The sequence below is a fragment of the Bos javanicus genome, chromosome 25 (genome assembly GCF_032452875.1).
Source record: "Bos javanicus breed banteng chromosome 25, ARS-OSU_banteng_1.0, whole genome shotgun sequence".
NCBI classification, from domain to species: Eukaryota; Metazoa; Chordata; class Mammalia; order Artiodactyla; family Bovidae; genus Bos; species Bos javanicus.
In genome coordinates, this window is record NC_083892.1 from 34,990,442 (window position 1) to 35,004,685 (window position 14,244).

The following is a 14,244-nucleotide window of genomic DNA, read 5'->3' on the forward strand; positions in this document are numbered from 1 at the left end:
GGGAAAGCCATTCTCGGGGACGGCCGGGATGACAGGGAGAGGGAAGGCAGGAGGAAGGCAGCCCCAAGGAGCCCCCTCCTCTAGTCTTGCCTGGGAAATCCCACGGACAGAGGGAGCCTGGTGGGCTACGGTCCACGGGGTCGCAAAGAGTGGGACACAACCGAGCGACTAAGCACACACTGTGGGTGTGCATCTATCTATACATACAAATGTTTTTAAAGCATCTGCTGTGTCACCAGTGGACATAAAACCAGCCAGAACGTGAGGAATCCAAGCACTCCCAGCAATGCTTTCCTTCTCTTCTCTGCCTTTTCCTGAAGCCGCACGGCAGTCCCAGCTCCAGAACTGACGAAGTTACAACACAAGGTAGGAGGGGGGATCCCCACGCTAAGATGAACTCTTCAGCCCTCCCCGCCACAAATGATGGCAAACTCGTAGGCACCAACCAAAACGCAAACAAATCCTCCGGGTGCTTCAAACCCCGGGTTTCAACCCATCTTCTAGGCTTCAACACCAAAACCTCTCTACTACACTTCACCCCTCCTTCTGCCAGGGGCTAAGCCCCTGAATTCCCCATGCCCCCTACCCCTGCCATTCCCCTCAGTGCCCGTAGCCCAGCAAAGGAGCACATCCACTTCTTCCTCGTGGATGCCAGGCCCTGCCCCACCCCCCAATCGGCCACCCAGGCTGGACCCCAGGGACGGTGGCTCCTTTCGCACCCCTTCTCAGGGAAGGCCTGGCAGCCCTCACTTCCCCAAATCCATGCAAATGTTCATGCAGCCAGACGGTGACGTCACCCCTACAGAAATACCCTAGGTACTTTGTAAATGAAGAAGCAGAGAAAGCACGCAGGCTGTGAAGGCCACTGCTCTGAAAGGGAGCTACTCGGTCAAGCTGCACCCACGCCCACGGGCCAGCTTCCGGGGTGCCGAGCACTCCCGAGACGTTTCTCCGGTGCTGACCCCCAAGCCTTCGTGTTGCTTGCCACTTGCCTTCTCTTGCGTTGGTGGGGTTCTGATCCTTACAATACCGACTTTCCCCCGGTTCATGTGGGGAAGTTTTCCTCCCATTCAGGCTGTGGGCAGAGTTGGAGAATAAATTCTCTGTCAAAGAATTGTTCTGCTCAATTCTATTTTTAAAAATGTGAACTTTTTGCATTATGTGCCACAATTACGATTATGTGTATCTTAACCAACCTATATGTCACTTGGCAATGGAGGACTTTAATACACTGGAATAAAACAAATGAAAAGAAATACATGCGCTAGCCCTGTGTACCTATCAGTAGCTTTCAAAACACAGCCATTTGAACGTACTCTACCTACCTTTCACAATCAGAAGAAGACTTCCATTTGCAGTTCTGAAATTAACTAGCTGAGTGAGCCTCAAATCAGGAATACACAGGTCTGCCTGCTAAGAGAAGCCCAAAGTTCTCCTACAACAGGACTCACTGGGAGCCCCGAGTTGGGGTGGATGCATGCCAGAGTGCAGGGTATTCAGTGGGTGCACTGAAGGCATAAGGCGGGCGCCCAGGAAGGGCGATCAGAAGCTGAGAGGGCGTTATGTGGGGTCCATCAGAGACAGCAAAGGAGGGCACTCAGAGACCACCAGCCACCCCCTCTCCCGTGCTTCCCCAGCTGCACAGAACTCGGCTCAAGCTTAGCCTCTCCCGCTCTGGACACTTTCCCTGCCCACCCCACCACAGTCAGGACGCCCTTCCTCTGCCGCCCTCCACCATCCTACAGGCACACACCAGCAGAGCCGCATTCCAGCCACCCGGCCCCTCTCTGCGCATCTGGGCTGCTGGCTCTCCGGCCCTGCATCACAGTGCCTGGTGCATGAGGGGGCTCCCTCTGCGGCATTGGCTAAGATGAAAAAGAGGTGCATAAACCAGGCTGGGTACCCCAATGTGCAGGGGGAGGAGGGGGAGGTCCCCTCCATGGAGCACCGACCCGGGGATCCCTCCACAGCGGGGAAAAGGTGTAGGCGATGTACAGACACCCTTCAGGAACTCTGCCTGTTGAGGAGTGTGCTCTCCATCCTGTGCCAGCGGGAGCCACCGCGGATGTTTAAGGAGAGGCATGAGACGATGGAATCAATGATTGGGGAAGGTTCATCTGGCTGTCGCACCTATAATGATTACGACCTGTTTCAGACAGGCAGTTCTGAAACTGTGTTGGTAAAGGCTAATACTCCCAGCTCCTGTGTGTTAGGAAGATTTGGCTCTCACACACAACACCCCCCCCCCAAAACTAACTTCATACACACACACACACACACACACACACACAAGATGTATTCAAGTATCAGTGTGTATTAAAATGACAGCATAATTACATACCAACACAGAGCAATGTAAAACAATCGCAAACCATTCCTTACTCCTGACAATGACGTTCAACCATAAGCGGCAATATCCTTCCTCTTCCAATTCTACGTCAACACTGACAAATTAGGGTGCTGGGGCGGAGGAGCTGTGGGGGCGGGGGGAAGCCCGTGTGCCCCACCCACCCAGCCCCAGGGTTAGCAGGCTCCAGGTGACAACTTCCTGACTACATATCACACTGCCCTGCGAGGGAAGGGCTCGGCAGACCCTGGCCACGGCACTGATCCTCTGTGCTTGCCCGTGACCGTGAGGTCCCTGGTGGACCAGGGCACCTGGACAGGGCATCTTGGCAGCAGCCTGGGCTTCCTGTCTGGGTCCTGGGTCCCACACATGCCTAGGGAGCAGAAGCACGACTCCGAACCTGACCTTGTCTCCTACTTGGCTGCGTGGTGTGACAGCACACAGTGTTATGTAACGACGAGCTGAGGTACAAGTGAAATGAAGCAATTCCAGCAAATTAAGGTTTCTCCACTGGTTTACATGACCGCTCCTGTTCTCGAGCTTTCTGTTTCAAAAGGGTACAGCTTACAACACCTCTGCTGTGTGAACAGGAAGGGAAGATGGAATTTTATTTGCAGATCTATGTACAATTTTAGTTGTAATTTCTGCACACTGGTGACCCAAAATCTTTTCCCCTTTGAAAGGTCTGCATTCCATGGGCAGCTGCTACCTACACGCTCGGCGAGGGCACAGCAGAACAATGTGAAACAGAAATAATTCACTGTACACAGAGCTGCATGGGTTCAAGTTATAGGTCAACTATCGTGGGGAAAAACTGAAAATAAAGGACATGCTTCACCATTATCTGCCGCACCTTTCAGAATGAAGCAAAAATGGTGATAGGAGCAACAGAATGTTCTTATTTTCAGGGTGAGGGGGAAAAAATGTCTTTTCCAAACCTAATCAAAAAATTAAATGTACAATTCCCTCCAGCAAGAATTTTATTTTTAATTTTCATTTACATAGTATCTTTCTTCCAAGAATCTCAAAATAATGGAGTTCCACAAATACTTTAAACCAAAAAAAAAAGAAAAGTTGTCACAACGAAGGAGGGGACAGGCGTGGCGGGGCAGGAGCTCAGAGGAGGGACGAGAAGTGGCAGGCAGGGTGACAGGAGGCGCTCGGGGCTGGCAGCGCCCAGGCTGAGGGCGGCTCCGAACCAGCCCTTCCTCTGTCAACAGCCCACAGGCCTTGCTTCTGTTTGCATCTTCAAGACAAGGATCTACCTTTGGTGTCACTTACTAGCTTTATATCAAACTATTTTGATCTAAGCAGAGACTGCTCCTCTAAAACCCAAGGGGCAGTGGCAACAAACCAAAGACCCTCGCAGGTCCAAAATAACAACCGAACCAAGATGCTTAAGATATACAACTATGTTAGAAAACAAAATACTAACAATTCATTAGGGGGAAAGACCCAATGTTAAAGAGAGACTACCTTGCTTTTAGGGGGATATTGGAAAAGAAGGTTTTGAACTGGTTGGGTTGTTTTTTGGGTATTTTCTTTTTTTGTTTTACAGCTGGGTGGACAGGATCTGAACGTCTTACATTTAGCAAAAAGCTGTCAACACCCAAATAAAATTTTAATGACAGTAAGAATGGCATTCTATTTCTCACAATTTCACAACGTTCACTTAAGAGCTAATTTGTCAATTTGTTTTTCCCTTAACCAAACTCAAGACACCTCAACTATGCATAACTTCAAAAAAAAAAAAAAGTTAACTGCTTTAACTTATTAGATAAACACAGTCAAAGAGAATGATGTCTTTAAGAAAACAGGCCCCATGCTGGTATACTCGGGTCAATGCTAAGAAAGAACAAGCTTCTGAGCAAGCTCTGGTAATTTCTTCCGACATGAACTTCATAAATCACAGTCAGAAGCATCCAGGATTTCAACTGTCAGCTGACTGAGTTGGCCACAAGGAAGATCTGGTAGCCCTGACCGTGGCCTCTCGTGTTTTATAAAAGGTGGGATCACTCACCTTTCCCAACTTCACAAGTGCCTCAGAGGAGGAAATGGAATCTAGTCAGTTTCATGTCAGGCTCCTACCTGGCTATTCTTCCAGCCGCTCTGCAGTGCTGGGTAAATTCTTGGGAGGATTGAATACTCCCATCCCCAATCCTTTCCAGTTACCTGTCCCCTGGTGGTGTTCCTAAGAACTGGGTAGGGGGAGACCTCTTGCGCAGGGATCCTACCAATCACATCTGAAGAACTTCCCCAGGGCTGCCCCTGGCCCAGGGCTCTAATAAACACAAAATCTCTGCCTCTTGCCTGCCCGCCCTGGGGCCTCCTGCAGGAAGGAAAAGTCTGCAGACTCAAATGAGGAAAACTGACAACATTTATTTTGCGCATTAACATCACCCTATCAGAATTTAATTATAGCAAGAATTAGAATTATTTTTATTCGAGAGTTGTTTACTTTTCAAAGGAAAGGTTCTTGATGGGTTCTGTAACAAATTAGATGTCTTTCAGGAAGAGCTGTTTGCCCTCATTATGTTTCTTTAACTGTGTCGCATTAAACGAACAGGGTAGCACACACAGTTTTTAAAGTCACAGCCCAGGTGCATTAGCCCAGGTGTCTGAAAGCCATGGCTTCAAGCCACTGTACTAATGAGTGCAATGCCACAGGTCCCCCCTCAATCCCAGGTAGCCCCCTGCCGGAACACCTTCAGCCCAGCCCGAGACCCTTCTCCTCCACCAACTTTCTCAGAACACAGCTGAAAAGTAGACTACACCTCAGGAAATCCAAGACTTTGACAGAACCAACAGGTCAATACAAATCAGCACCTAAACACCAACTGAAGCTTGGTTCTTAAATATACAACGAAACCAAGGCTATCAGCTGGTTGGGAAAAGTAAAAGAGGAAAAATGACTGGGATAATCTAGAGGGCCCCACCATGACATATTATTGACATATCCCCTTAACCTGGCTTTTTGTTTGGTTTTGTTGGTATTTCAGGTTACATCTCTAGATGTGCTTCAGTTCAGTTCAGTTGCTCAGTCGTGTCTGACTATTTGCAACCCCATGAATCGCAGCACGCCAGGCCTCCCTGTCCATCACCAACTCCCGGAGTTCACTCAGACTCACGTCCATAGATTCTGTGATGCCATCCAGCCATCTAATCCTGTCGTCCCCTTTTCCTCCTGCCCCCAATCCCTCCCAGCATCAGAGTCTTTTCCAATGAGTCAACTCTTCGCATGAGGTGGCCAAAGTACTGGAGTTTCAGCTTTGGCATCATTCCTTCCAAAGAACACCCAGGGCTGATCTCCTTTAGAATGGACTGGTTGGATCTCCTTGCAGTCCAAGGGACTCTCAAGAATCTTCTCCAACACCACAGTTCAAATGCATCAATTCTTCGGCACTCAGCTTTCTTCATAGTCCAACTCTCCCATCCATACATGACCACTGGAAAAACCATAGCCTTGACTAGACGGACCCCCTAGATGTGCTTAGGGAAAGTTAATTTATTCTAAATCTTTATCGGGGTGTAATAAAATGTATCCAAATACTCATGTCAACAAATGTTTATTAAATCAGAAATCACAAATGGATTCACAATTTCTGTGCCATTTTTAGTTGTATAATACAGATATCAAGTCGCTTGTCTAATTATGCCATTAAAGTTCCCTTTTCACTCCATGATCAACCTTCACACAGTTCTCTCAGTGTCCAAGCACACACGGGCATCCGGTCCCTAAAGTGCCCAGCACGACTGAACATCCAGGTATAAACTGCAGTGGGGCACAGGGAGAGGTCACAGAGCCCCTCTTCAAAAGGCTTGGACAAAATGAATGGCCATACGTAAGAAGTGTCTCTGTGCTTTGCTATAATAAGATTCAAACACGGGATTCCAAGAATTCCACCTGTTTTCAATTAGATACCAGAATTGCTTGAGTGTTTAAACTACATTCACTTGCTACTTATACAAAACAATTCTTCTGGGTTTTTTGAACATTTTAAGTATGTTAAAATAAGATTAAGGGTCTGGTTTAAACAATCAGAGGCAGGAGAATTTCAGCTGAAACCAAAACTATCTCTCTGCAGCCATAACGCAAGGGCTTCAGACAAAACAATAGGATGAAATACACGAATTTCGGTCTTTGACAATTACTTGTAAAAATCAGACCTTTCATAGGGAAAGCTACTTTATGTATATATACATATACCGATGTTTATGTTATATAATGTATATAATACATTAAAGTGGGTTTTTAAATAATTTCTAAAAATACAAGATCCTATATATTTAATGTTTATAGAAACTTTTTGTTATCGCTGTGTTATACAGTCCATCAGATACAACTGTCTTTTAAATCGGTGAAACTGACATGAGGCCAATCATGTGAACTGAAAAAATATGGAAGCACAGGTAGGAATCCGGCCTAGCCCTTGCAGGATTTTTCACACAATGGATTTCTCCTTTTAAAAAATGTACAACTTTTCCTTCAACAATTTTGTCCTCCTTTCATTTCACTGTGGATGTTCCTTGTGCTTTTACAGATGAGCTGAAACACACACGGATTTTTCTACTGGGAGCCTTGGTTTTTCCTCTCAGGATGTGATCCTCAGAAGGAGTTTAGACTACTGACTGCTCCAGGTAGATGCAAAGTTGGGGGGTCCCAAGGTACAGCCTGGTGCTTCTGAACAGGGACCCCTTATGCCCCCACCCAGCCTACTTCCCCCCACCCCACCCCAAGCAAACCCTGGTGGGTTTGTTTGAATTGCATACAACAGGGCAGAGGACTTTTGCAACAGTCACTAAAGGTCTTGGGCTCAACTGACTCACCAGACAGCATTTTTAAGGTCAGCTCAGTGGATTGATTAGGAGAGCTATTCCTGAGGACGGGCAATCTGTCCCTTCCCCACTTTCTCATGTCGCTAACTACAGGCAGATGGGGGAAACTGGGGGAAAAGGGAGAAGGGGGCCTCTACGGACCCACCACTGCAAGAGGTGCTGCATAACTTAACCTCTTCCCTGACTTACACTTTTTTAAAAAAGCAAGCAAACATACAACTCCCCCTACCCCCTCCCCCTCGAAAAAAACCTACGCATAGTTTCATAGAGGGGGACAAAAACTTTAATCAACTGATAATGACCCCTTCCCACACACAATCTCTAAGACACTGATATTATTAAGAGAACCAAAAAAACAAAGGCAGCAGCTGTGTGGAGCCCCGTCCCCCATTTGTTTACTCTTTATTTTAAACGGTCCTAGATGAGATACAAATTATAATCAAAATAATATACTTCGTTTGGGGAAGCATCCTGGATGACTGGTAATGTACACACTTCCTTAACAGGAGAAAACAAAATAAAAGCAACCAGAAAATGGACTTGCAGCAAAAATGAAATTGCTTTCTTATTTTAAAAAAAAAAAAAAAAAGAGGAAAACGTTTAAAGGTTACTTCTGCAAAGGTTCCTTAAAGGGAAAGACTAGTCACCATGTAGGAATAATGCTCCGAAGGGAAGCCAGGCACTGGCAAAAAGCTACCCTAACATACAGAGTTACATGAGCTTGTTTTAGAAAGTGTCCTCTTTCCAAACGTGTATTTAAAAGGCAAATTTATACAATGGTGTTTTTCTTACTTAAAAAAAAAAAAAAGCCTGGTTTTTACAAGTCTGGGATAGGATAAAAAACTTGTCCAACTAGTCTTAGCAAGGCCAGAGCCCTGAAACTCCCATACCACAAGACTTTGGGACTAAAAAGGAAACAAAATACAGCTCAGTCTGCAGAAACTCTTCCTGGGCACTCACTCCACGACCCAAGGCAGCTTCAAGGCAGACCGAGCAGAGGGCCCAGGGCTCAGCCCCAGGTCCCTGTGTCAAGCGAGGAGCTCCCAATTGGACCCTCAGGGACCCAGTCTCTCTATCCTCAGGTAGCAATACCACCACCCTCACTTGGCTCCGCAGGCAACCTGAGCTCAGGATAAGGGGCTCTGGAAAGACGAGAGGAGTCTGAAACTAATGGATTCTCTCTTCTCAAACTGCAGTTGCCCTGGCTCACTTACTGTCTGTGGGAACAGAGACGACGCTAAACCAGATATCAACTCCAAAGGCCTCTTCAGGGCCCAAAGAAAGAACCACTTTCACCTTCTAGAACCTGGGCATCCCATAGTCAATTGAAGGCTTTCAAACAGGTGATGAAGTGGCAATCGAAAACCGTCTAAGGCCAAATCTTCCATCCACCACCAAAAACCAGTAGGCTGCTCAGTAAAGAGAACGAGGCTCAGATAAAGAATTTTTTAAATTCAAGATCAACATCTGAAAGTTCTTGAACACGAACTGACAGGGAAACTTTTCAATAAAGTTATACACCTAAATGCACCCCCCCACCAAGTGCTCCAGTGAAGATGTAACTAATCACCAAGGAGTGGGTGAGGGCATCAAAGAGGTCATAAAATCTAATAACTCCGGAGAAATCGAATCCATCTCCCAAGCAGTTTTTGCCAGGACACTTAAGGAAGAAACCACCTTGGTATTAGACTGGAATGTCACATTTAGGAAGACAAGGGGAAAAAAAAAAAATTAAGGTTTGTCTCCTAAAACTCCACAACGGGTTTTACAGTAAGCTCAGGAATTAAATTATGGTAAAAGGGAGCTATTTTTACTAAAACAGGGTAGACCAATTTATCAAAAATGCCATTCGGCTGTGTTCATTACATTCAGGAATCTAATTTACACAATAGACACTTCGGAATAATCTATTTTAGTCAATAAACACTCAAACTCCTTTAAGTTTTAATCTTATCGGAAATACATATTTCACATAGTCTTCTTCCTAGTTAAGTGAGAAATTTGAAGAAATTTCATAACGGCCGTGAGTCTGCTTTATCGCTCTTACTACGCAGGCAAGAGCAGAAAACAAGCATATACAATTAAAGTTGTCAGACTCCGTTTACATACGTTTTAATCCAATCCACTGCATTTCACGCAAGTCTGCATCTGGAGTTCATTTCCTTTCCTCCTAAAAGTACTGTAGGTCACTATCACCAGTGCTCCGGGTTAGGAAAGTTCGGCCAAGTTTACCTTCAAGCACACCTTAGAGCTGAGAGCAATAGCTGTCCCACAGGGACGCTGAGGGACCCTCCCCAACCCGGAGCGCCTGGCCGCCCTGGGCCCCTCGAAGCCGCAGACACCTCTCCAACCCCCAAAGCCAGCGCTCGCTGAGCTTCGGGCCCACACTCAGCTCACCTTCAACTTGGCTCCAGCTACGCACAACATCCACCTGGCAGAGTCCCGGGGCTGTCCAGGAGCCGCCAGCGCGGAGCTGGCAGGTCCCAGGCGGACCCCGAGGGCGCGCTGCTCCCCTGGGTGGGGGGTGGCAGGCAGGAACGCGCTCCCTGGGCACGGCTGCGGCTCGGGAGACGGATGGGGAGCCCCAGCACGATCCCCTCTCGGCGCCTGGGGTTGGGTGCGTGGACCACGGCCCTGCACACCACTGTCCAGTGGGACACCCGGGGCTTTGCTTTCGAGAACACGATCTGGGTAGGCATTTCGGAGCGGACCCGCCGCGCTCTCCATTGCCCACCCACCCCCCTCCACCCGCCGCCGCCGCCGCCGCGGACCCTGCTAGGAGGGCAGGACCTCAGAGGAGAGGGTCCGAGAGGAGCTGATGGGTCACTGGCAGCCGCAGGAAGCCCCGGGCACGGGGCGAAGGCCGCCCGGATAGGCAGCGGGAGCAAGCGCCCCGGGCCGCGCGACACACCGCGCACCCAGGCGCAGAGACGGGCCTGCGCTCGGGGAAAGTTGCAGTCCTCCTCCGGCGCCCGCACCCGCGCCCCGGGGGCACCCGACCCCCGGGGTCCGCGTGCCGGGCACCCGCTGCCTCCCGCAAGTTTCCCCGAACGCCCCTACCCGGGTCCCTGGCCGCGGAGGGGCCAGTCCGTGCCGCTGGTGCAGGCACACAAAAGAGCGGGGCGGCTGCGGGGTCTGCGGGTGGCCCCCCGGGCGCCCGCCCGGACGTAAACAAACCCCCGGGTCCACGCAGGGGGAGCCCCACGCCGGGCGCGGGAGTGGCGGCGCGGTCCCGGCCCGCTGACAGCCCGGAGTGCGGGGCGGGGGGCGGCGGCGGCCGGGGCCCCAGCCAGCCGGGGCCCGGGGAGCGCGGACGCCCGCCCGGCCACCCGCCCGCCTGGCCGGAGCCGAGCCGGGCCGCGCCGCCGCCGCCGCCGGTGGCCGCTCTGACCCTCCCCCGAGCCGGCGGCACCACAGCGCCACCAGCCCCAGCTCCGCCGCGCCGGCGGCTCCTCCTGGAGAGGCAGGCGCTTCACCCCCACAGCAACTCCCCACAAACTTTCCCCGGGAATACGGCGGGCCGGGGGGCGCGGGGCGCGCGGCCGGGCGCCGCCGCCGCCGCCGCCGGGCCGCAGCCCCCTCCCGGCGCAGCGTCCGCCGCCGCCGCCCGCCCGCCCGCCAGCCAGCCTCCCGCTCCCCCGGCTCGCGCGCGCGCCCCGCGGGCCGCCGGGGCCGCCCCCTCCCCGGGTCCCGCGGCGGCGGCGGCGCAGAGCCGGGGGGGGGGGCGCCCCGGGGTGGGGGCCGACACCGGGGGCAGCGGTGGCGGCGGCGGCGGCTCCCGGCGCCATCTTGGGCTGATCGATGAATTGAACAAAGAGGATCAATTTCTGATCAAGCGAGTTATCAATGGGGGCCGGGGAGCGAGAGGGACTTGTCCCCGACTCGGCCCCGCGTTCCCCCGGCACCCCCCTCCTCCCCGCCGCCGCGGCCCCCCGGCGGCCAGGCGGCCCGGGGTCCCCGGGGGAGGCCGCGACCGCCCGCAGCCCCCACCCCCGGGCGAGAGGCCGAGCGAGGAGAAGCCTGACCTGCAGCTGCTGTAAATCAAAGCGCTTCCAATATTGAAACATCGATCCCACATTGGCCGCCATCTTGAGACATATTGAGACGGAGTGAGAGGCTGATAGAGAGGGGGCTGGAGTTCAGGAGCCGCCAGGAGGCAGCAGGCGGGCGGCGCCAAAACCCGGCCTGGAGCCGGCCGCCGCCGCCGCCACGGAGCACGCGGACTCCTCCTCACGGCGCCGCCGCAGCCATGGCGAGCCCGAGCCGGAGCCGGAGCCGGAGCCCGAGGGCGCGGCGGGCCGCCGCCGCCGGGCCCCTCGCGCGCGCGCGCGCGCGGCCCCTGTCCGCTCCCCGCGGCGCCCGCCGCCCGGCCCGCGACCCCCGCCCCTCCCGAGACCCCGGCCCCGGCGGGGCGGCAGCGACGGCCGCCGGCCCGGCCCCGAGGGGGCGCTGGAGGGCGACGGGAGCGGGGCGTCCCCGGGCCCCCAGCGGGAGGCCCCCCGAGCCCGGCTCACCTGGGGCGGTTTTCGGGCGCGCCGGGGGTGGGGCTGGCGGGGGGGGGCCGGGGTCGCAGTCGCCGACTCCGCGCAGCCCCTCCTGGATCCCGGGCAGGGAGCAGGCGGCCGTTTGGTCTGGCGAGCGCCGGCCCCGCGCCGCTTTGCGATCGCCCTCCTGCGGGGCGCTGAGCGCGCGGAGCCGCCGCGACCACCTGCCCAAGCCCCGACCCGGCGAGAACCGGGCCCACGGCCGCGGGGCGGGTACGAGGCGTGCCGGCGGTCGGCGGCCGCACACCCCTCTTGGCTGCGCCCCAGCCGGATTCAGAGACCGAGTCAGCCGGGAACAGCGTTTCACGTTGGGGGATACCGGAGCCGGGAGAAGGCAGCACTGACCCCCCCGTGTCGCTGCACCCGTCAGCGTCCCGCACAGTGGCCGCGCGGTAGCCGCGCCGTACCTCACCCCCGGTGGCCAGGGGCCCCAATGGCCCCCACCTGCCCGAGCTGTGCCAGCTTGGGCCACGACAGGAAAAGTCTTGGAGCCCAGTTCTGTATCCCCCCGCACCGCTTCAGCGAAACAGCCCCAGAAACTTCCTGTGGTTCAGACACATCGGTTTGGGTGCAAAAACTTGGGAAGTGTGGGTACACTTAGAAGGAAAAGCATGGTCCCCGGCTTACAGGAATGCTAAAACCCCAAAGTCAATTCTCTTTTGATTTCTTTCTTCGCAGAAACCTGGCAAAAAGCACAAGTTTTATGATCGTCATCTTTAATTGATTACACACACGTGTGAGTTTGAGTTTCTAGTAGGAATACAGTTCTTTTACTCTCTCGCACTTCATTTAACGTGTAATTAGTTAAAACAAATCCCCAAATTCCTTAATCTTGAAAATTATATGTAAATAAAATCTGTAGGGAATACAAAATAAAATATGTAAGCGGGATATAATTGCTTTTCAACTGAGTTCGAAAGTTTTAACGCTGATCGTTGGAGTGAACTCTGCATTTTTGAATGAAGGGACTGGAAATGAAAGTCCCCAGGATTTGGAGAACACACGCGCCCCCAAGTCTGGCACTGGCGACCACGAGCGTCAGTTTCGACAACGCAGGACTCCCGAGGTCCGCAAAGGGGGGTTCCCTGGGCGTCTCGGCCGCAGCTTTGACCAGCGGCGGGGGCAGGAAGCAGGTGGGTGGGAGCGCGCGGGCGCCGGGAGCCTCGGCCCTAGATGCAGTGACGCCGCGCCAGGCAGGGCACTGTCGACCCCGGGACGCAGAGGGCCGCCCCGGTGTGGGGCGCCCGAGCCCGCGCGCGGTCGGCCGGCGTCCGCGCTGTAGCTCCGACCGCGCTGCCCGGTAGAGGGCAGCGGCGCCCCGACACTCGCGTCCTCGGGTCCCTGCGCACGTGCCCACCCGCGCGACCCGCGCCTGGCCACGCCCTGTCCCAGAGCCAGGCCCCTGGCGGGAAAAGGCATGGCCACCTCTGGCGACTCCTGTCCCGACGAAATGCCACATCTAAAGATTTCTTGTATCCCACACTTGAGGATACGTCTGCCTTTCCCTCCCATTTGTGCGGTGGCAGACAGTCGAGACCTCGGAATTGCCCTAAAGGTGACTAGACAAATAAAATGTGCAGGGGTTAAAAAAAAAAACACAAAAACCCTCCCGTGGGGAAGGCTCAAGGAAGGATCAGGGAAACGGTTTGGATTTGGTGCAGATGTTCTCAATCTAATTATCGTGTCGATCCCCAGGGTTTGAACCAAAATAAAGTGAAATATATATGACCTGTGTAATACTCCAGAAATACATCTGGTTAGAATTCAAGATTCTGAATCCACGGCAATATTTCAGAAATAAATTTGGATGCGTATTAAATACCCTGGTCACATTTCTGGTAATATTTACATTATTTACATGTTAACTGGACTTAGGCAAAAAAACATTACATTGACTGGCCCAGATGTTAAGCTCTATTTAAAATAAAATTTAGATTTCTTCTACCAACGTTTTAAGTTACACAAGGCAAACTGCTCTTTGGGGTGGGAGGGGGAGTTTAGAATAACTTTGCCAGCACCACAACATGTTACCATTTCAAAGGAAAAGCACTATAGATATGTCACTGATCAAAAATTAGCTGACTGAAAGAATCAGCAGAGACCTGAAAAAACTTTTTAAAGAACATTTTACTTTTCTTGAGGATAGACATAGAATAAGAACAACTTAGAGCTAATTTAAAAGGTTAATTTCTTCCTTTTTTTTTAGATTGACTTTCAACCTCCACATAGTAGATCATGAGGACCTGCTAACATCCAAATATAGTAGATATATAAACTGTGTACTATATAAAATATTCGGAAAGTGGAAAGGTTTTAGGACCTAGAAGTGTATTAGCATCTACAAGAGTAATGGCTATAAGCACCTAGAACGAAGTGTGAGACAATGACAGGCTGGCAAGATAACTGGCCCAGGAAACAAGAAGCATCTTGACTTGAAAACGGTATTACTTAGAATGAAGCACAAGAAAAAACAACCCAGAGACATTGATATTCAGGCTCTCCCTTTAGGGAAAGAAA

General features: G+C 52.2%; 1 protein-coding gene across 9 annotated transcripts in view; it reads right to left on the bottom strand.

Moving 5' to 3' along the window:
* CUX1 (cut like homeobox 1) overlaps window positions 1-11,509 on the bottom strand; it is a 349,533-nt gene extending 338,024 nt beyond the window's left edge. For 5 of the 9 annotated variants that reach the window (XM_061402009.1, XM_061402003.1, XM_061402006.1 and 2 more), the window contains exon 1: window positions 9,581-9,925. In XM_061402009.1, coding sequence (XP_061257993.1) covers window positions 9,581-9,910 — 330 coding nt within the window. In that variant the 5' untranslated portion in view covers window positions 9,911-9,925. Of the gene's footprint in view, window positions 1-9,580; window positions 9,926-11,208 lie in introns of those variants that run through there. The other 4 variants (XM_061402012.1, XM_061402008.1, XM_061402007.1 and 1 more) reach the window with 2 other exon arrangements.
* Between the last annotated feature and the right edge of the window lie 2,735 nt (window positions 11,510-14,244).